We start from the raw sequence: 21432 nt of genomic DNA, 5'->3' as shown, positions 1-21432 counted from the left end.
TGCGAATGCTAATATGCTATGCACAATTTGATTTATTTATTGTGGTTTGACAAATCTGAAATTTGTTGCAAAGAGAAAAGGAAGGGAGAAAATAGTCACTCTAGTGTAAGCCCAGCCCAGCCCAGCCCAGCCCATTCCATTATACGACTGACGTGCTGCACCAGAGAAGCCACGCACCCCTAAAAAAAACAGAGAAGCCACGCGAGTCTTCCTCGTCTCCGTGTCGCACCATCATCGTTCCCCATTCCCTTGCCGCCGCCGCCGCCGCCGTCGCCGCCGGCGAAATGCTCCGCTTCCGCAGCTGCATCCTCCTCACCCGTCTCCTCTCTTCTCCCACCGCCTCTCCCTCTCAAGGATCCTCTCTCCGCCGCCTCCTCGCCGCCGCCGCTGCCCCCCGCATTTCACCGAACCCTAGGTTCGCCGTGGAGGAGTATCTCGTCTCCACCTGCGGCCTCAGCCGTGCCCAGGCACTCAAGGCCTCCGCCAAGCTCTCCCACCTCAAGTCCCCCGCCAAGCCCGACGCCGTCCTCGCCGTCCTCGCCTTCCTCGCCGGCCTCGGCCTCTCCGCCGCCGATGTGGCGGCCCTCGTCGCCAGGGACCCGCAGTTCCTCTGCGCCAAAGTGGAGACGACCCTGTCCCCCAATGTCGCGGGGCTCACCAGCATCGGCCTGTCAAATGCTGAGATCGCGCGACTCGTCTCGCTCGCCCCCGGCTACTTCCGCAACAGATCGGTCGTCTCCAAGCTAGAGTACTACCTGCCGCTCTTCGGCTCCACCGGCGACTTGTTCCGGGCGCTGAAATACGCCTACGGCTTGCTCGGCTCTGACCTCGAGAGGGTGGTCAAGCCCAATGTCAATCTCCTAGCAGAGTGCGGGCTAGGTGCTTGTGATATTGCCAAGCTCTTCATCGGTGCGCCGAGGATGTTTAGCGCCAAACCAGGGCGCGTTCTAGCGATGGTTGCGTGCGCCGAAGGTATAGGTGTGCCCCGTGGCTCTGGAATGTTCAGGCAAGCGCTGCATGCTGTCTCATACTTGAGCGAGGACAAGCTCGCTGCCAAAGTGGACTACTTGAAGAAGACATTTAGGTGGTCAGATACGGAGGTCCGCATTGCTGTGTCCAAGAGGCCGGTTGTGCTGAGGAGGTCAAAGGACACGCTGCAGCGCATGTCAGAGTTCCTTATCTCTGAGGTGGGGTTGGAACCAGCGCGCATTGCTCACTTGCCGGTTATGCTCGGTCTTAGCCTGGAGGGCCGGCTCAGGCCCCGGTACTATGTTATGAGGTTTCTTAGGGAAAATGGATTGCTCAAGCGCAACCAAAGCTACTATACAATTGTTAAATGGACTGAGAAAGAGTTCTTGGACAAGTTCATATGCCCTCACAAGGACGCTGCACCATACCTTGCTGAAGACTATGCAAGCACTTGCAGAGGGGAAGTGCCTGCGAGATTCATATTTGCATGAACCAAGAACAGGCTATGAAAATTGGTAACTGTGTGCGAAACAACAGAATTTACACTCGTCGTATTAAGCTGGTAATTCATGATTAGGTGTTCTTCTCATGATTGAAGTTTGGTTTTGTCGTGGCCAATGCTTGACGTAACTGATAACTTGATTTCTGCACCCCCAGTATGTTGATTTCGTCATTTTGTAGAGAAGAAAGCTTGATGTGATTGATCTATTTTCATGTCAAATTTATCTAGCATGTTCAGTTTTCATTTCATCGTCTTTTTTGTTCTGTTATATGCCAGTTAGTACTGAAGTTGCAGTTCATTGTTTAGTATTCTGATTATGCTTAGAAAATATATTTATATTATGCCACCATCTGCTCTTCGGCGGGTAATGCACCATTACAGCCTGGAGAGCCCGCTCAGACGCTGATTCTATCTATGGTATAAAGTTTCTTAAGGCAAATGGATCACTAGGTGAGGGAGAAGGTATTTGTTGATAGCCTTACAAGGAAGCTCCCTTGTAAGGCTGAGCTACTATAGCAGAATAGTGGTGAGGGAGAAGGTATTTGTTGGTAGCCTTACAAGGAAGCTGCCTCGCCCTGCTGAATACTATGCTGCCGCCTGCGGAAGGCAATTGTGCACTAGATTCAGATTTGCCTGATAAAAGAACAATGTACTAAATTTCAAAAGTAGCCAGTGAGTTCTTTTTCTCCTGACTAAAAGTTTGATTTCTTAACATGTTGGTATACTTTTGCAATATTTGTCTGAAGCTGAGTATTCATTTATATAGAAAGTAAGAGATGTTGGTATCTTGGATATTACTTCCATAGCTTGTCCTGCCTTGCATCTGTGTCCTCTAGCACAAAAGGAAGCTGTCAAATGAATTAGAGCAGTTCTCAGCTAGCGATTCATCTGTTGCCCTGCCAAAAAATCAGTTTAACAAGTGAATATATTATGCATAGTTTATACTTGTTGTCTTCATTGGTTGGCATCAAGGATCAGGCCATAGTGGTGAGAATAACTGGCCACCCTATTTGATGCGGCAGATATGATAAGAGGGAATAGCAGGGGTTGGTTTGGTTGGCATGGCCCAAATTGTTATCAGGTAAAAATGAATTGAAATATTCTGCTCATAATTTATACTTCCATTTTGTTTGTTTACCTCATTGGGTTTGGTCGGTGTGCTTTATGCTTTGATTTGGAATGTGGCATCTACAATATGTTAGGTGGCATTGTGGTGTCGACATGAAGAGTGAAAGAATGCTTTACCACTTGGTACTGTTTCTGACTTAAATGATTGTAATTGGTCACTACTTTAGTAGAACCGTGTAGCTGATAAACAGGCATTATGCTATTAATATACTCGATCCCGTACAGAGTTTAGTGTCCCATTTTGTAATCTTAGTTGGACAGTGATATTCTTAAATGTGTTAACTTATTGTTGTGAATGATTTCATTATGTAATCTAAATATCTGATTATGCTTAGGTGCCATCTGCACATAATATTGTTTCTGCTGCCACTATTTTTCTTCAAGTATCTTAGGTGCCATCTGCACATAATATTCAGACAGGCTCTGTAAGTACTTTTCCTTCTGGTATCTGTTGTGTATTATCTTTTGTGCTCCCTGCATAATATATACAACCCATGGATTTCGAGTCGTTCGACTAGTCGCGACTAGTCGACGACTAGTCTATGAGTCGCAAAAATATGGTCGACTCAGCTTAGTGTCGACTCGCGACTCTGAGTCGCGACTAGTCACAACGCAGGCTCGACTTCTTCCGAGTCGCTGCCCCAGAGCGACTCGCATGAGTTGCGACTCAAAAACCATGATACAACCTTCTATTAGTATTGTTCCTTCAGGGCTAATGATATCTCTTTGCATTTGCACGTGTGTTAGCTAATGCCTTGGCTGAATTGGTTTTTCATCTGAAAACTGTATTGGAGGGCCGGCAACACTTGATTTTGTTTTACCTATAACCAAGTATCAACTTAGAAGTTATTCGGTGAACCTTAGAGCAATGTGCGAAATCATATTGTCAAATGAAATCTCACATAGCCTTCGTTCGAGCTATGCTGCATGGTGATGGGAGGGTTGCTGGTCCGCGACATTTTTCGTTGTCAGATAGTGGTGTTAGCAGAGTGTATTGATAGTTTAACAGACAATACAGTGAAGGTCAGAGCTTCAACTACGAGTTATTGTAGAACATTCTCATGGTATGATGTGCGCTTCGTCGATAGCTTGCAGTTCCCACTTATGCAAGTTGATCAGATTTTGTCGATAAAGCTGATTTTTCCTGAGCTTATAATCCTTGCTCTGTCAAGCAAAGCATCTTATTGAATTTAAGCAGTCCCCACTTATGCAAGTTGATCAGATTTTGTCGATAAAGCTGATTTTTCATGAGCTTATAATCCTTGCTCTGTCAAGCAAAGCATCTTATTGAATTTAAGCAGTCCCCACTTATGCAAGTTGATCAGATTTTGTCGATAAAGCTGATTTTTCCTGAGCTTATAATCCTTGCTCTGTCAAGCAAAGCATCTTATTGAATTTAAGCCTTGCATTGCTATATTTGAGACTTCTGCCTTCAACTGTTTTTTGCTATCAGCTGAGCAAACTGTGACATTTTCTGAACAAGATGCCCCCCCGCGCGGTTCTTGGCTTCAATTTGGCAGAGTACCATGGTATCTGAAGGCAACCGTGTCTACCAAGCTTCATACACTACCTAAGTTCCCTTCTATTCTGTTATAATACAAAGGACAATATGTTCAGCACTTGGTACGGCAGTGGCCGTTTCATAAACTGGTTGTGGAAAATGGATATATCTTTCCTGGAAAAGAAAATTAGGTAAGTGAATTTTGGTAGGGCATTGGCAGTAGAAAATGGGTATCTTGCCTGAATTTTTTTCAATGCGTGGATTAGATAGCTTGCAAGGAAGCCTTTTAAAAAAAGTCTTCAGGTCAATGACTACTGAAGTATGAATTTGTACTTGTGACATTTTACTGAAATCTTGAATTCGCCGTTTACATTTAGACATTTGTACTGAAATGCTCTTTAGGATTCTGTTGGATGCCAACCATCATCACATATTATATGGGAGAATCTGCGGAGCTGAGCACATTTAGATGGCGGTACTGAGCTTTGAATTGCGATTCAAAGGCATGTTTGAATGTTGTATTTGAATTGCGATTCAAAGGCTTGTTTGGATGTTTTAGTTCCACATCTTTGAAATATGTGTACGTTTGTCATCCCACCGTATCATGCTAATTTCACATCTTTGATATGTTAAGGGTTGGACGCGCTTTGTTACGCCGTTGGTGTTGTTGAGTTTTCATAATGTTTTTAACTTCATCTGTTTCAAAGTATAAGGTGTATCCTTTTTGGAAAAGTCAAAGCTCTTTATGTTTAACCAATTCGTAGAGAAGTATATCAATACCCACAATATTAAATCGGTATCATTAGATTCATCTTACAGTGATTTTTTTTATATTTTTATTTATTTTTGGCTCTGAAGTTGGTCAAAGTAAAGAAATTTAACTTCTAAAAAAACTAACGCATCTTATATTTTGAAACCTAGGGAATATTTGGTTTGGCGAGTGGGAGAGATGATGGAGTTTCTTTCTTTTTCTTTATAATAATGCGGTGTTTTGGTGGGCTTTTCGCCGTGTGATTATGCCTTATCTACTAATCAACCTATATTTATGCGAGAAAATTTTCTGCTTCAGTGCATCACATGCTCTGGCCAATACATTGTATCTATCATTAAATAGATGAGAGGTTCATCTTCCAAGAAATAGATGAGCGTGTACAAAAGCAGCTGATACAAAATCAAGGAAGAAGACCAGTGGAGGAAAATAGCATAAGATTTGCATCTAAGTCATCACTAGCAATTGTTATGAGATACGGTTTTGCTTGCAAATTAAAAACTACAACGCCTTTGGTCCACTATTTGCACATGATAAAGTTCCCTACAAAATGCCTATGATTTCCCCCAAAGTTGAATCATTCTTCTTCTAGATATATTTGGTAAATTATCTATTTCTTGGAAGGTATTTATAATAACATATCGGCAGATTAAACAAGAAGCAATTGGTGCTAGGTACAATAATTGTTTGAGGCCGACAAATATATCAAATCATGTATTTTCACTATTAACTCCATAGGATTATCTAATGATATATGCAAATGCGAGGGTCACCCTGTAGTTTTTTTAATTATGACGAATAATTTTTTGTACTTGATGAACAAATTTTAAAGTCAGATATATTTTTTTTTGAACTTGATGAGCAGAATTTGTACTCAAGGACATTTTTTTGGTAAAATAGACGAACAAATTTTGAATTCGATGGATATGTTTTTTAAATCAATGAACAAATTTGGAATTTGATGAACATCTTTTAAATTTGATAAATAAATTTTGAATTTGATGAACATTTTTTAAATATGATAATTATTTTTTGAACTCGATGAACATTTTTTGAATTGTTGACCATTTTTTACATGGATCAACATTTTTTGAATTTGAGAAACAAATGTTCATGAATTTGAAAAGAAAAATCGCAAATAAGTCAAAGTTAAAAAAGTGTGGAATTTTTAAAATGTCATCAATTTCAAAAGTGTTCACAAATTTGTAAAACATGTACCAGAACTTTAAAAATGTTCATGATTTTAAAAAATGTTCATGTATTTTAATAATGTTCATGATTTCAAAAATTGTTCATGATTTCAAGAAATGTTCATGAAATAAAAGATTTTTCTAAATTTAAAATGAATAAAATATAAAAAAAGAATGTAAAATGACAACAAGGAAGAAGAAATAAGAAGAAAAGGAAAAAAGAAAAGATAGAAAGAATCGAAAGGACAAAATTGGTTCAGGGAAGGTTCTATAACATTCCCAAAATCGGAAGGGAAGAAATCCGTTAATGGTCTGGCCCGCAGGAGGATCAAGGTTGGAGGGGTACGCGCTATTTCGCATGGGTGCGCCCTCCACACCAAATAGGAAACGCGGAAGCCATGGACTATATGTGGCCATGGGATACCCGGCCCGACCGGCCTGACCCGGCCCGGCCCGAAAAAGCCCGGCCCGACCTGACCCGACCTAGTCTTACCTATGGGGCGGGCCTAGGCCTAGGTTTTGAGCCCAAAGGTCGGGCCGGGCTGGGCCTAGGCCTGCCATATTTGTGATTTTGCGAAGAGGCCCGGCCCAAGGCTTAAGGCCCGGTGGGCTTTTCCTGAAGGAAATATGCCCTTGAGGCAATAATAAAGTTATTATTTATTTCCTCATATCATGATAAATGTTTATTATTCATGCTAGAATTGTATTAAACAAAAACATAATACATGTGTGAATACATAGACAAACATAGTGTCACTAGTATGCCTCTACTTGACTAGCTCGTTAATCGAAGATGGTTGAGTTTCCTAGCCATGGACATGAGTTGTCATTTGATTAACGAGATCACATCATTAGGAGAATGATGTGATTGACTTGACCCATTCCGTTAGCTTAGCACTTGATCATTTAGTATGTTGCTATTGCTTTCTTCATGACTTATACATGTTCCTATGACTATGAGATTATGCAACTCCCGTTTACCGGAGGAACACTTTGTGTGCTACCAAACGTCACAACGTAACTGGGTGATTATAAAGGTGCTCTATAGGTGTCTCCGAAGGTACTTGTTGAGTTAGCGTATTTCGAGATTAGGATTTGTCACTTCGATTGTCGGAGAGGTATCTCTGGGCCCTCTCGGTAATGCACATCACTATAAGCCTTGCAAGCAATGTGACTAATGAGTTAGTTGCGGGATGATGCATTACATAATGACTAAAGAGACTTGCCGGTAACGAGATTGAACTAGGTATTGAGATACCGACGATCGAATCTCGGGCAAGTAACATACCGATGACAAAGGAACAACGTATGTTGTTATGCGGTTTGACCGATAAAGATCTTCGTAGAATATGTGGGAGCCAATATGAGCATCCAGGTGCCGCTATTGGTTATTGACCAGAGACGTGTTTCGGTCATGTCTACATAGTTCTCGAACCCGTAGGGTCCGCACGCTTAAAGTTTGGTGACGATCGGTATTATGAGTTTTTGTGTTTTGATGTACCGAAGGTAGTTCGGAGTCCCGGATGTGATCACGGACATGACGAGGAGTCTCGAAATGGTCGAGACGTAAAGATCGATATATTGGATGACTATGTTCGAACACCAGAAGTGTTTCAGACATTTACCGGAGTACCGGGGGGTTACCAGAACCCCCCGGGGAGTATATTGGGCCTAATGGGCCTTAGTGGGAGAAGAGGAGGGGTGGCCAGGGCAGCCGCACGCCCCCTCCCCCTCTAGTCCGAATTGGACAAGGAGGGGGGCGCCCCGCCCCTTTTTCCTTCTCCTCCTCTCTCCCTTCCTTCCCTTCTCCTACTCCAACAAGGAAAGGAGGAGTCCTACTGAGTAGGACTCCCCCTTGGCGCGCCCTCCTTGGCTGGCCGCCTCCCCCCCCCCTTGTTCCTTTATATACGGGGGCAGGGGGCACATCTAGACACAAGTTGATCTGTTGATCTCTTCCAGCCGTGTGCGGTGCCCCCCTCCACCATATTCCACCTCGGTCATATCATAGCGGTGCTTAGGCGAAGCCCTGCGTCGGTAGCAACATCATCACCGTCATCACGCCGTCGTGCTGACGGAACTCTCCCCTGAAGCTCTGCTGGATCGGAGTTCGTGGGACGTCATCGAGCTGAACGTGTGCTGAACTCGGAGGTGCCGTACGTTCGGTACTTGGATCTGTCGGATCGTGAAGACGTACGACTACATCAACCGCGTTGTTCTAACGCTTCCGCTTTCGGTCTACGAGGGTACATGGACAACACTCTCCCCTCTCGTTGCAATGCATCACCATGATCTTGCGTGTGCGTAGGATTTTTTTTTTGAAATTACTACATTCCCCAACAGTGGCATCCGAGCCAGGTTTATGCATAGATGTTATATGCACGAGTAGAAAACAAGTGAGTTGTGGGCGATACAAGTCATACTGCTTACTAGCATGTCGTACTTTGGTTCGGCGGTATTGTTGGATGAAGCGTCCTGGACCGACATTACGCGTACGCTTACGCGAGACTGGTTCTACCGACGTGCTTTGCACACAGGTGGCTGGCGGGTGTCAGTTTCTCCAACTTTAGTTGAACCGAGTGTGACTACGCCCAGTCGTTGAGAAGGTTAAAACAACACTAACTTGGCGAACTATTGTTATGGTTTTGATGCGTAGGTAAGAACGGTTGTTGCTCAGCCCATAGCAGCCACATAAAACTTGCAAAAACAAAGTAGAGGACGTCTAACTTGTTTTTGCAGGGCATGTTGTGATGTGATATGGTCAAAGTATGATGCTATATTTTATTGTATGAGATGATCATGTTTTGTAACCGAGTCATCGGCAACTGGCAGGAGCCATATGGTCGTCGCTTTATTGTATGCAATGCGATTGCCCTGTAATTGCTTTACTTTATCACTAAGCGGTAGCGATAGTCGTAGAAGCAATAGTTAGCAAAACGACAACGATGCTACGATGGAGATCAAGGTGTCGCGCCGGTGACGATGGTGATCATGACGGTGCTTCAGAGATGGAGATCACAAGCACAAGATGATGATGGCCATATCATATCACTTATATTGATTGCACGTGATGTTTATCCTTTATGCATCTTATTTTGCTTTGATTCATGGTAGCATTATAAAATGATCTCTCACTAAATTTCAAGATAAAAGTGTTCTCCCTGAGTATGCACCGTTGCCAAAGTTCGTCATGCCGAGACACCACGTGATGATTGTTGGAAATATGCCCTAGAGGCAATAATAAATTAGTTATTATTATTATATTTCCTTGTTCATGATAATCGTTTATTATCCATGCTATAATTGTATTGATAGTAAACTCAGATACATGTGTGGGTACATAGGCAACACCATGTCCCTAGTACGCCTCTAGTTGACTAGCTCGTTGATTAATAGATGGTTACGGTTTCCTGACCATGGACATTGGATGTCGTTGATAACGGGATCACATCATTAGGAGAATGATGTGATGGACAAGACCCAATCCTAAGCCTAGCACAAAGATCGTGTAGTTCGTATGCTAAAGCTTTTCTAATGTCAAGTATCATTTCCTTAGACCATGAGATTGTGCAACTCCAGGATACCGTAGGAATGCTTTGGGTGTACCAAACGTCACAACATAACTGGGTGGCTATAAAGGTGCACTACGGGTATCTCCGAAAGTGTCTGTTGGGTTGGCACGAATCAAGACTGGGATTTGTCACTCCGTGTGATGGAGAGGTATCTCTGGGCCCACTCGGTAGGACATCATCATAATGTGCACAATGTGACCAAGGGGTTGATCACGTGATGATGTGTTACGGAACGAGTAAAGAGACTTGCCGGTAACGAGATTGAACAAGGTATCGGCATGCCGATGATCGAATCTCGGGCAAGTACTATACCGCCAGACAAAGGGAATTGAACACGGGATTGATTGAATCCTCGACGTCGTGGTTCATCCGATGAGATCATCGTGGAACATGTGGGAGCCAACATGGGTATCCAGATCCCGCTGTTGGTTATTGGCCGAAGAGTTGTCTCGGTCATGTCTGCATGGTTCTCGAACTCGTAGGGTCTACACACTTAAGGTTCGATGACGCTAGGGTTATAGGGAATAGATGTATGTGGTTACCGAATGTTGTTCGGAGTCCCGGATGAGATCCCGGAAGTGACGAGGAGTTTTGGAATGGTCCGGAGGTAAAGATTTATATATGGGAAGTCCTGTTTTGGTCACCGGAAAAGTTTCGGGTGTTATCGGTAACGTACCGGGACCACCGGGAGGGTCCCAGGGGTCCACCAGGTGGGGCCACCGGCCCCAGAGGGCTGCATGGGCCAAGTGTGGGAGGGGACCAGCCCCAGGTGGGCTGGTGTGCCCCCCACCAGGGCCCAAGGCGCCTAGGGCTTGGGGGGAACCCTAAAGGGGGGCGCCCCCTTGCCTTGGGGGGCAAGGCAACCCCCCTGGCCGCCGCCCCCTCCTCAGATTGGATCTGAGGGGGCGGGCCCCCCTCTCCCTTGCCCCTATATATATGTGGGGGGTGGGAGGGCAGCCACACCGAAGTTCTGGCGCAGCCCTCCCCCTCTCCCAAGTCCTCCTCCTCTCTCGCGGTGCTTGGCGAAGCCCTGCAGGATTGCCACGCTCCTCCACCACCACCATGCCGTTGTGCTACTACTGGATGGAGTCTTCCCCAAGCTCTCCCTCTCTCCTTGCTGGATCAAGGCATGGGAGACGTCACCGGGCTGCACGTGTGTTGAACGCGGAGGTGCCGTCCGTTCGGCACTAGGATCTCCGGTGATTTGGATCACGACGAGTACGACTCCTTCAACCCCGTTCTCTTGAACGCTTCCGCTTAGCGATCTACAAGGGTATGTAGATGCACTCCCCTATCTCTCGTTGCCAGTCTCTCCATAGATAGATCTTGGTGACTCGTAAGAAAATTTTGAATTTCTGCTACGTTCTGCAACAGTGGCATCATGAGCTAGGTCTATTGCGTAGATTCTATGCACGAGTAGAACACAAAATAGTTGTGGGCGATGATTTGTTCAATTTTCTTACCGTTACTAGTCTTATCTTGATTCGGCGGCATTGTGGGATGAAGCGGCCCGGACCGACCTTACACGTACTCTTACGTGAGACAGGTTCCACCGACTGACATGCACTTGTTGCATAAGGTGGCTAGCGGATGCCAGTCTCTCCCACTTTAGTCGGATTGGATTCGGTGAAAAGGGTCCTTATGAAAGGTAAATAGCAATTGGCATATCACGTTGTGGCTTTTGCGTAGGTAAGAAACGTTTTTGCTAGAAATCCATAGCAGCCACGTAAAACATGCAAACAACAATTAGAGGACGTCTAACTTGTTTTTGCAGGGTATGCTATGTGATGTGATATGGCCAAAAAGGAATGTGATGAATGATATGTGATGTATGAGATTGATCATGTTCTTGTAATAGGAATCACGACTTGCATGTTGATGAATATGACAACCGGCAGGAGCCATAGGAGTTGTCTTAATTTATTGTATGACCTGTGTGTCATTGAACAATGCTATGTAATTACTTTACTTTATTGCTAACCGTTAGCCATAGTAGTAGAAGTAATAGTTGGCGAGACAACTTCATGGAGACACGATGAGGGAGATCATGATGATGGAGATCATGGTGTCATGCCGGTGACGATGATGATCATGGAGCCCCGAAGATGGAGATCAAAAGGAGCAAAATGATATTGGCCATATCATGTCACTATTTGATTGCATGTGATGTTTATCATGTTTATGCATCTTATTTTCTTAGAACGACGGTAGTAAATAAGATGATCCCTCATTAAAATTTCAAGAAAGTGTTCCCCTAACTGTGCACTGTTGCGAAAGTTCGTTGTTTCGAAGCACCACGTGATGATCGAGTGTGATAGATTCTAACGTTCACATACAACGGGTGTAAGCCAGATTTACACACGCGAAACACTTAGGTTGACTTGACGAGCCTAGCATGTACAGACATGGCCTCGGAACACGAGAGACCAAAAGGTCGAACATGAGTCGTATAGTAGATACGATCAACATGAAGATGTTCACCGATGATGACTAGTCCGTCTCGCGTGATGATCGGACACGGCCTAGTTGACTCGGATCATGTATCACTTAGATGATAGAGGGATGTCTATCTGAGTGGGAGTTCATTAGATGAACTTAATTATCATAAACATAGTCAAAAGGTCTTTGAAAATTATATCATAGCTCGCTCTTTAGTTCTACTATGTTCCTAGAGAAAATATAGTTGAAAGTTGATAGTAGCAATTATGCGAACTGGGTCCGCAAACTGAGGATTGTCCTCATTGCTGCGTAGAAGGCTTGTGTCCTTAATGCACCGCTCAGTGTGCTGAACCTCGAACGTCGTTTGTGGATGTTGCGAACATCTGACATACACGTTTTGATGACTACGTGATAGTTCAGTGGGTAATGTTAAACGGTTTAGAATTGAGGCACCGAAGACGTTTTTGAAACGTCGCGGAACATATGAGATGTTCTGAGGGCTGAAATTGGGATTTCAGGCTCGTGTCTACATCAAAGAGGTATAAGACCTCCGACGAGTTTTCTAGCCTACAAACTAAGGGAGAAGATCTCAATCATTGAGCTTGTACTCAGATTGTCTGGGTACAACAATCACTTGAATCAAATGGGAGTTAATCTTCCAGATGAGATAGTGATGTTTCTCCAAAGATATTGCCACTAAGCTACTAGAGCTTCATGATGAACTATGGCATAACAGGGATAGATATGATGATCCTTGAGCTATTCACGAGGTTCGACACCGCGGAAGTAGAAATCAAGTAGGAGCATCAATTGTTGATGGTTAGTAAAACCACTAGTTTCAAGAAGGGCAAGGGAAAGAAGGGATACTTCATGAAACGGCAAAACAGTTGCTGCTCTAATGAAAACCCAAGGTTGAACCCAAACCCGAGACTAAGTGCTTCTGTAATGAGAGGAACGGACACTAAAGCAGAACCACCCTAGATACTTGGTAGATAAGAAGGTAGGCAAGGTTAACAGAAGTATATTGGAAATACATTGAATTAAATGTGTACTTTACTAGCACTCCTAGTAGCACCATGGTAATAGATACCGGTTCGGTTGCTAAGTGTTAGTGACTCGAAATAAAAGGCTACAGAATAAACGGAGACTAGCTAAAGGCGAGGTGACAATATGTGTTGGAAGTATTCCCAAGGTTGATATGATAAAACATCGCACGCTCCGAGATTGGTGTTAAACCTAAATAATTGTTATTTGGTGTTTGCGTTGAGCATAGACATGATTGGATTATGTCTATCACAATACGGTTATTCATTTAAGGAGAATAATGGTTACTCTATTTATTTGAATAATACCTTCAATGGTCTTGCACCTAAAAGAATGGTTTATTGAATCTCGATCGTATTGATACACATTTTCATGCCAAAAGATATAAGATAGTAATGATAGTACCACTTACTTGTGGCACTGCCATGTAAGTCATGTTGGTATAAAACACATGAAGAAGCTCCATGTTGATGGATCTTTGGACTCACTCGTTTTTGAAAAGTTTGAGACATGTGAACCATGTATATTGGTGTATACGCATGAAGAAACTCCATGCAGATGGATCGTTTGGACTCACTTGATTTTGAATCACTTGAGATATGCAAATCATACCACATGGGCAAGATGACTGAAAAGCCTCATTTTCAGTAAGATGGAACAAGATAGCAACTTGTTGGAAGTAACACATTTCGATGTGTACAGTCCAATGAGTGCTGTGGCATGCAGTGAATATCGTTATGTTCTTACTTCACAGATGTTTTGAGTAGATGTTGAGTACATTTACTTGATGAAACACATGTCTGAATTATTGAAAGGTTCAAGTAATTTGAGAGTGAAGTTGAAGATCATTGTGACAAGAGGATAGAATGTCTATGATATGATCATAGAGATGAATATCTGAGTTATGAGTTTCGTACACAATTACGACCTTGTGGAAATTGTTTCACAACTAATACCGCCCGGAACACCATAGTGTGATAGTGTGTCCGAACATCATAGATGCACCCTATTGGAATGGGGCATACCATGATGTCTCTTATCAAATTACCACTATCGTTCATGGGTTAGGCATTAGAGGCAACCACATTCACTTTAATAGGGCACCACATAATTCCATTGAGACGACACCGTTTGAACTATGGTTTGGAGAAACCTAAGTCGTCGTTTCTTAAAAGTTTGGGGCTGCGACACTTATGTGAAAAAGTTTCAGGTTGATAAGCTCGAACCCAAAGCGGATAAAAATGCATCTTCATAGGACACCCAAAACAGTTGGGTATACCTCCTAATTCAGATCCGAAAGCAATAGGGATTGTTTCTTGAATCGGGTCCTTTCTCGAGAAAAAGTTTCTCTTGAAAGAATTGAGTGGGAGGATGGTGGAGACTTGATGAGGTTGTTGAACCATCACTTCAACTAGTGTGTAGCAGGGCACATGAAGTTGTTCCTGTGGCACCTACACCAATTGAAGTGGAAGTGGATGATAGTGATCATGAAAGTTCGGATCAAGTCACTACCAAACCTCGTAGGATGACAAGGACATGTACTACTTCAGAGTGGTACGGTAATCCTGTCTTGGAGGTCATGTTGCTATACAACAATGAACCTACGAGCTATGGAGAAGCGATGGTGGGCCCGGATTCCGACGAATGGCTTGAGGCCATAAAATCCGAGAGAGGATCCATGTATGAAGTATAGACTTTGGAAGAAATACTTGATGGTCGTAAGGCTATTGGGTATAGATGGATTTTAAAAGAAAGATGGACAATGATGGTAAGTATCACCATTAAGAAAGCTCGACTTGTCGTTAAGATGTTTTCCGACAAGTTCAAGGAGTTGACTGCGATGAGACTTTCTCATTCGTAGCGATGCTAAGAGTCTGTTGGAATTATATTAGCAATTAGTCCATGATTTAGGAAATCTTGCAGATAGGATGTCAAAACATTGTTTCCTCGGCGATATCCTTGAGGAAAGGTTGTATGTGATACAACCAGAAGGTTTTGTCAAATCCTGAAAGATGCTAACAAGTGTGCAAAGCTCCAACAATCCTTCTAAGGACTGGAGTAAGCATCTCGGAGTTGGAATATACGCTTTGATGAGATGATCAAAGATTTTGGGTTTATACAAAGTTTATGAGAAACTTGTATTTCCAAAGAAGTGAGTGGGAGCACTATAGCATTTCTGATGAGTATGTGTTGTTGACATATTGTTGATCGGAAATGATGTAGAATTTTTGGAAAGCATATAGGGTTATTTTAAAGGTGTTTTTCAATAGAAAACCTGGACTAAGCTGCTTGAACATTGAGCATCAAGATCTATGAGGATAGATCAAAAACGCTAAATGGTACTTTCAAATGAGCACATACCTTGACATGATCTTGAAGGTGTTCAAGCTGGATCAGTCAAAGGAGTTCTTGCCTGAGTTGTAAGGTATGAAGTTAAGACTTAAAGCTCGACCATGGCAGAAGAGAGAGAAAGGACGAAGGTCATCCCCTATGCTTCAGACGTAGGCTTTATAGTATGCTATACTGTGTACCGCACCGGAAGTGTGCCTTGCCACGTGTCTGGCAAGGGGGTACAAGAGTGATCTAGGAATGGATCATTGGACAGCGGTCAAAATTGTCCTTAGAGTAAATAAGGACATGTTTCTCGATTATGGAGGTGATAAAGAGTTCGGCATAAAGGGTTACGTCGATGCAAGCTTTAACACCTATCTGAATGACTCTGAGTAGCAAACCGGATATGTATAGTGGAGCAACCATTTGGAAATAGCTCCAAGTGGAGCGTGGAAACATCATTTACAATATGACCTAGAGATTTGTGAAGTACATACGGATCTGAATGTTGCAGACCCGTTGACTAAAACCTCTCTCACAAGCAAAACATGATCAAACCCCAGAACTCATTGAGTCTTAATCACATGATGATGTGAACTAGTTTAGTGACACTAGTAAACTCTTTGGATGTTGGTCACATGGTGATGTGACCTGTGAGTGTTAATCACATGGTGATGTGAACTAGATTATTGACTCTAGTGCAAGTGGGAGACTGTTGGAAATATGCCCTAGAGGCAATAATAAATTAGTTATTATTATTATATTTCCTTGTTCATGATAATCGTTTATTATCCATGCTATAATTGTATTGATAGTAAACTCAGATACATGTGTGGGTACATAGACAACACCATGTCCCTAGTACGCCTCTAGTTGACTAGCTCGTTGATCAATAGATGGTTACGATTTCATGACCATGAACATTGGATGTCGTTGATAACGGGATCACATCATTAGGAGAATGATGTGATGGACAAGACCCAATCCTAAGCCTAGCACAAAGATCGTGTAGTTCGTATGCTAAAGCTTTTCTAATGTCAAGTATGATTTCCTTAGGCCATGAGATTGTGCAACTCCCGGATACCGTAGGAATGCTTTGGGTGTACTAAATGTCACAACGTAACTGGGTGGCTATAAAGGTGCACTACGGGTATCTCCAAAAGTGTCTGTTGGGTTGGCACGAATCGAGACTGGGATTTGTCACTCCGTGTGATGAAGAGGTATCTCTGGGCCCACTCGGTAGGACATCATCATAATGTGCACAATGTGACCAAGGGGTTGATCACGGGATGATGTGTTACAAAACGAGTAAAGAGACTTGCCGGTAACGAGATTGAACAAGGTATCGGCATACCGACGATCGAATCTCGGGCAAGTACTATACCGCTAGACAAAGGGAATTGACTACGGGATTGATTGAATCCTCTACATCGTGGTTCATCTGATGAGATCATCGTGGAACATGTGGGAGCCAACTTGGGTATCCAGATCCCGCTGTTGGTTATTGGCCGGAGAGTTGTCTCTGTCATGTCTGCATGGTTCCCGAACCCGTAGGGTCTACACACTTAAGGTTCGATGACGCTAGGGTTATAGGGAATAGATGTATGTGGTTAACGAATGTTGTTCGGAGTCCCGGATGAGATCCCGGATGTCACGAGGAGTTCCAAAATGGTCCGGAGGTAAAGATTTATATATGGGAAGTCCTGTTTTGGTCACTGGAAAAGTTTCGGGTGTTATCGGTAACGTACCTGGACCACCGGGAGGGTCCCGGGGGTCCACCAGATGGGGCCACCAGCCCCAGAGGTCTGCATGGGCCAAGTGTGGGAGAGAACCAGCCCCAGGTGGGCTGGTGCGCCCCCCCACCAGGGCCCAAGGCGCCTAGGGCTTGGGGGGAACCCTAAAGGGGGGCGCCCCCTTGCCTTGGGGGGCAAGGCAACCCCCCTGGCCGCCGCCCCCTCCTCAGATTGGATCTGAGGGGGCCGCCCCCTCTCCCTTGCCCCTATATATATGTGGGGGGTGGTAGGGAAGCCGCACCGAAGTTCTGGTGCAGCCCTCCCCCTCTCCCAAGTCCTCCTCCTCTCCCGCGGTGCTTGGCGAAGCCCTGCAGGATTGCCACGCTCCTCCACCACCATCACGCCGTTGTGCTGCTGCTGGACGGAGTCTTCCCCAACCTCTCCCTCTCTCCTTGCTGGATCAAGGCATGGGAGACATCACCGAGCTGCACGTGTGTTGACCGCGGAGGTGTCGTCTATTCGGCACTAGGATCTCCGATGATTTGGATCACGACGAGTACGACTCCTTCAACCCCGTTCTCTTGAACGCTTCCGCTTAGCGATCTACAAGGGTATGTAGATGCACTCCCCTCTCTCTCGTTGCCAGTCTCTCCATAGATAGATCTTGGTGACTCGTAGGAAAATTTTGAATTTCTGCTACGTTCCCCAACAATGATCGGGTGTGATAAGCTCTACGTTCATCTACAACGGTGCAAGCCAGTTTTGCACACGCAAAATACTCGGGTTAAACTTGACGAGCCTAGCATATGCAGATATGGCCTTGGAACACTGAGACCGAAAGGTCGAGCATGAATCATATAGTAGATATGATCAACATAGTGATGTTCACCATTGAAAACTACTCCATCTCACGTGATGATCGAACATGGTTTAGTTGATTTGGATCACGTGATCACTTAGATGATTAGAGGGATGTCTATCTAAGTGGGAGTTCTTAAGTAATATGATTAATTGAACTTAAATTTATCATGAACTTAGTACCTAATAGTATTTTGCTTGTCTATGTTGTTGTAGATAGATGACCCGTGTTGTTGTTCCGTTGAATTTTAATGCGTTCCTTGAGAAAGAAAAGTTGAAAGATGATGGTAGCAATTACACGGACTGGGTCCATAACTTGAGGATTATCCTCATTGCTGCACAGAAGAATTACGTCCTGAAAGCACCGCTAGGTGCCAATCCTTCTGCAGAAGCAACTGACAACGTTAAGAACGTCTGACAGACCAAAGCTAATGACTACTCGATAGTTCAGTGTCCCATGCTTTACATTTAGAACCGGGACTTCAATGACGTTTTGAACGTCATGGAGCATATGAGATGTTCCAGGAATTGAAGTTAATATTTCAAGCAAATGCCCGGATTGAGAGATATGAAGTCTCCAATAAGTTCTATAGCTGCAAGATGGAGGAGAATAGTTTTGTCAGTGAACATATACTCAAAATTTCTGGGTATAACAATCACTTGATTCAACTGGGAGTTAATCTTCCAGATGATAGTGTCATTGACAGAATTCTTCAATCACTGCCACCAAGCTATAAGAGCTTTGTGATGAACTATAATATGCAAGGGATGGATAAGACAATTCTCGAGCTCTTCGCAATGCTAAAGGCTGTGGAGGTAGAAATCAAGAAGGAGCATCAAGTGTTAATGGTCAACAAGACCATCAGTTTCAAGAAAAAGGGTAAAGGGAAGAAGAAGGGGAACTTCAAGAATAATGGCAAACAAGTTGCTGCTCAAGAGAAGAAACCCAAGTCTGGACCTAAGCCTGAGACTGAGTGCTCCTACTGCAAGCAGACTGGTCACTGGAAGCGGAACTGCCCCAAGTATTTGGCGGATAAGAAGGATGGAAAGGTGAACAAATGTATATGTGACATATATGTTATTAACGTGTACCTTACTAGAGCTCGCAGTAGCACCTGGGTATTTGATACTGGTTCTGTTGCTAATATTTGCAACTCGAAACAGGGACTACGGATTAAGCGAAGACTGGCTAAGGACGAGGTGACGATGCGCGTGGGAAATGGTTCCAAAGTCGATGTGATCGCCGTCGGCACGCTACCTCTACATCTACCTTCGGGATTAGTTTTAGACCTAAATAATTGTTATTTGGTGCCAACGTTGAACATGAACATTATATCTGGATCTTGTTTGATGCGAGACGGTTATTCATTTAAATCTGAGAATAATGATTGTTCAATTTGTATGAGTAATATATTTTATGGTCATGCACCCTTGAAGAGTGGTATATTTTTATTGAATCTCGATAGTAGTGATACACATATTCATAATGTTGAAGCCAAAAGATGCAGAGTTGATAATGATAGTGCAACTTATTTGTGGCACTGCCGTTTGGGTCATATTGGTGTAAAGCGCATGAAGAAACTCCATACTAATGGACTTTTGGAATCACTTTTTTATGAATCACTTGGTACTTTCGAACCATGCCTTTTGGGCAAGATGACTAAAACGCCGTTCTCCGAGACAATGGAGCGAGCAACAGATTTGTTGGAGATCACACATACTGATGTATGTGGTCCGATGAATATTGAGGCTCGCGCGGGTATCGTTATCTTCTCACCTTCACAGATGATTAGAGCAGATATGGGTATATCTACTTAATGAAACATAAGTTTGAAACATTTGAAAAGTTCAAAGAATTTCAGAGTGAGGTGGAAAATCATCGTAACAAGAAAATAAATTTTCTACGATCTGATTGTGGAGGAGAATATTTGAGTTATGAATTTGGTCTACATTTGAAACAATGCAGAATAGTTTCGCAACTCACGCCACCCGGAACACCACAGCATAATGGTGTGTCCGAACGTCGTAATCATACTTTACTAGATATGGTGCGATCTATGATGTCTCTTACTGATTTACCGCTATCGTTTTGGGGTTATGCTTTAGAGACGACTGCATTCACGTTAAATAGGGCACCATCAAAATCCGTTGAGCCAACGCCTTGTGAACTGTGGTTTGGCAAGAAACCAAAGTTGTCATTTCTTAAAGTTTGAGGCTGCGATGCTTATGTGAAAAAACTTCAACCTGATAAGCTCGAACCCAAATCGGAGAAATGTGTCTTCATAGGATACCCAAAGGAAACTGTTGGGTACACCTTCTATCACAGATCCGAAGGCAAGACATTTGTTGCTAAGAAGGGATCCTTTCTAGAGAAGGAGTTTCCCTCAAAAGAAGTGAGTGGGAGGAAAGTAGAACTTGATGATGTAACTGTACCTGCTCCCTTATTTTAAAGTAGTTCATCACCAAAATCTATTTCTATGACTCCTACACCAATTAGTGAGGAAGCTAATGATGATGATCATATAACTTCAGATCAAGTTACTACCGAACCTCGTAGGTCAACCAGAGTAAGATCCGCACCAGAGTGGTACAGTAATCCTATTCTGGAGGTCATGTTACTTGACCAAGGCGAACCTGCGAACTATCACTACTAGGGAAAAGCCTATACACAGAGGTATAGCAGTAGCGCCGGTTAAAATAGGGCGCTACTGCTAATTTGTAGTAGCGCGTTCGTGAGAAGCGTGTTGTAGCTTAAACTATAGCAGTAGCGCGTGTTCAGAAACAAGCGCTATCACTATAATTTCCACCATGTTGGAGGTAGGCTAGGAGTAGTAGTAGCGATTCCGAGCAAAGGTGCTACCACTATACTCATTGTTGCAGCGTGTTTCATGCGTACAGCGCTACTGCTAAGAAAGAAAAGAAAAATGAAAAAAAATAGAAAACTAAATGAAAATGATAGAAGTAGGAAACAGAGAAATGAAAAGAAAAGAAAATGTAAGGATAAACAAAAGAAATTACTGCTTCCTATAGCAGCAACGTGTTTTTATAAAATGCGCTATAGCTAAGTAACTTAGCTATAGCGCTTTTACAAAACAGCGCTACCGCTAGTTCGACTTAACCACACGCGGGCTCAAAATTTTGCTAAGTCCTCCTTTCCCCCCACTCCCCCCGGCCCTGTTCCCCCAACTCCTCTGTCACCGCCGCCTGAGCCTGCCCTCACCGCCGCCGCCCGCCCTCAACCTCAGCGCCGCCGCCCGCCGCCGCTCTTGACCTCACCGTCACCGCCCTCGACCTCACCGCCGCCTCCCGATCAGGAGCCCGCCCTCGCCTCCCCTACCTCTCCGTCACCGAGCACCTCCCCGCCACCGTCTCTCCCCTCTCTATAAGCCCCCCACCCCT

The 21432-nt window shown here is 43.8% G+C and overlaps 1 protein-coding gene across 1 annotated transcript; it reads left to right on the top strand.

Annotated features, from left to right (window-relative positions):
* The first annotated feature begins 245 nt into the window (after window positions 1–245).
* Window positions 246–4518, top strand: LOC119320105. The gene has a single exon (XM_037594232.1). The coding sequence runs from the start codon at window positions 285–287 to the stop codon at window positions 1458–1460; it is 1176 nt and encodes a 391-aa protein (XP_037450129.1). The 5' UTR covers window positions 246–284; the 3' UTR covers window positions 1461–4518.
* The last annotated feature ends 16914 nt before the right edge of the window (window positions 4519–21432 follow it).

The sequence above is a fragment of the Triticum dicoccoides genome, chromosome 6B, assembly GCF_002162155.2.
Source record: "Triticum dicoccoides isolate Atlit2015 ecotype Zavitan chromosome 6B, WEW_v2.0, whole genome shotgun sequence".
In the NCBI taxonomy this organism is placed as follows: Eukaryota; Viridiplantae; Streptophyta; class Magnoliopsida; order Poales; family Poaceae; genus Triticum; species Triticum dicoccoides.
The sequence above is the reverse complement of the archived record's forward strand: the minus strand, read 5'-3'. Positions and strand labels throughout refer to the sequence as shown.

Bases quoted from the DNA above. Each gene is read 5' to 3' on its own strand.
- LOC119320105 (XM_037594232.1), top strand. From the start codon at position 285: ATGCTCCGCTTCCGCAGCTGCATCCTCCTCACCCGTCTCCTCTCTTCT.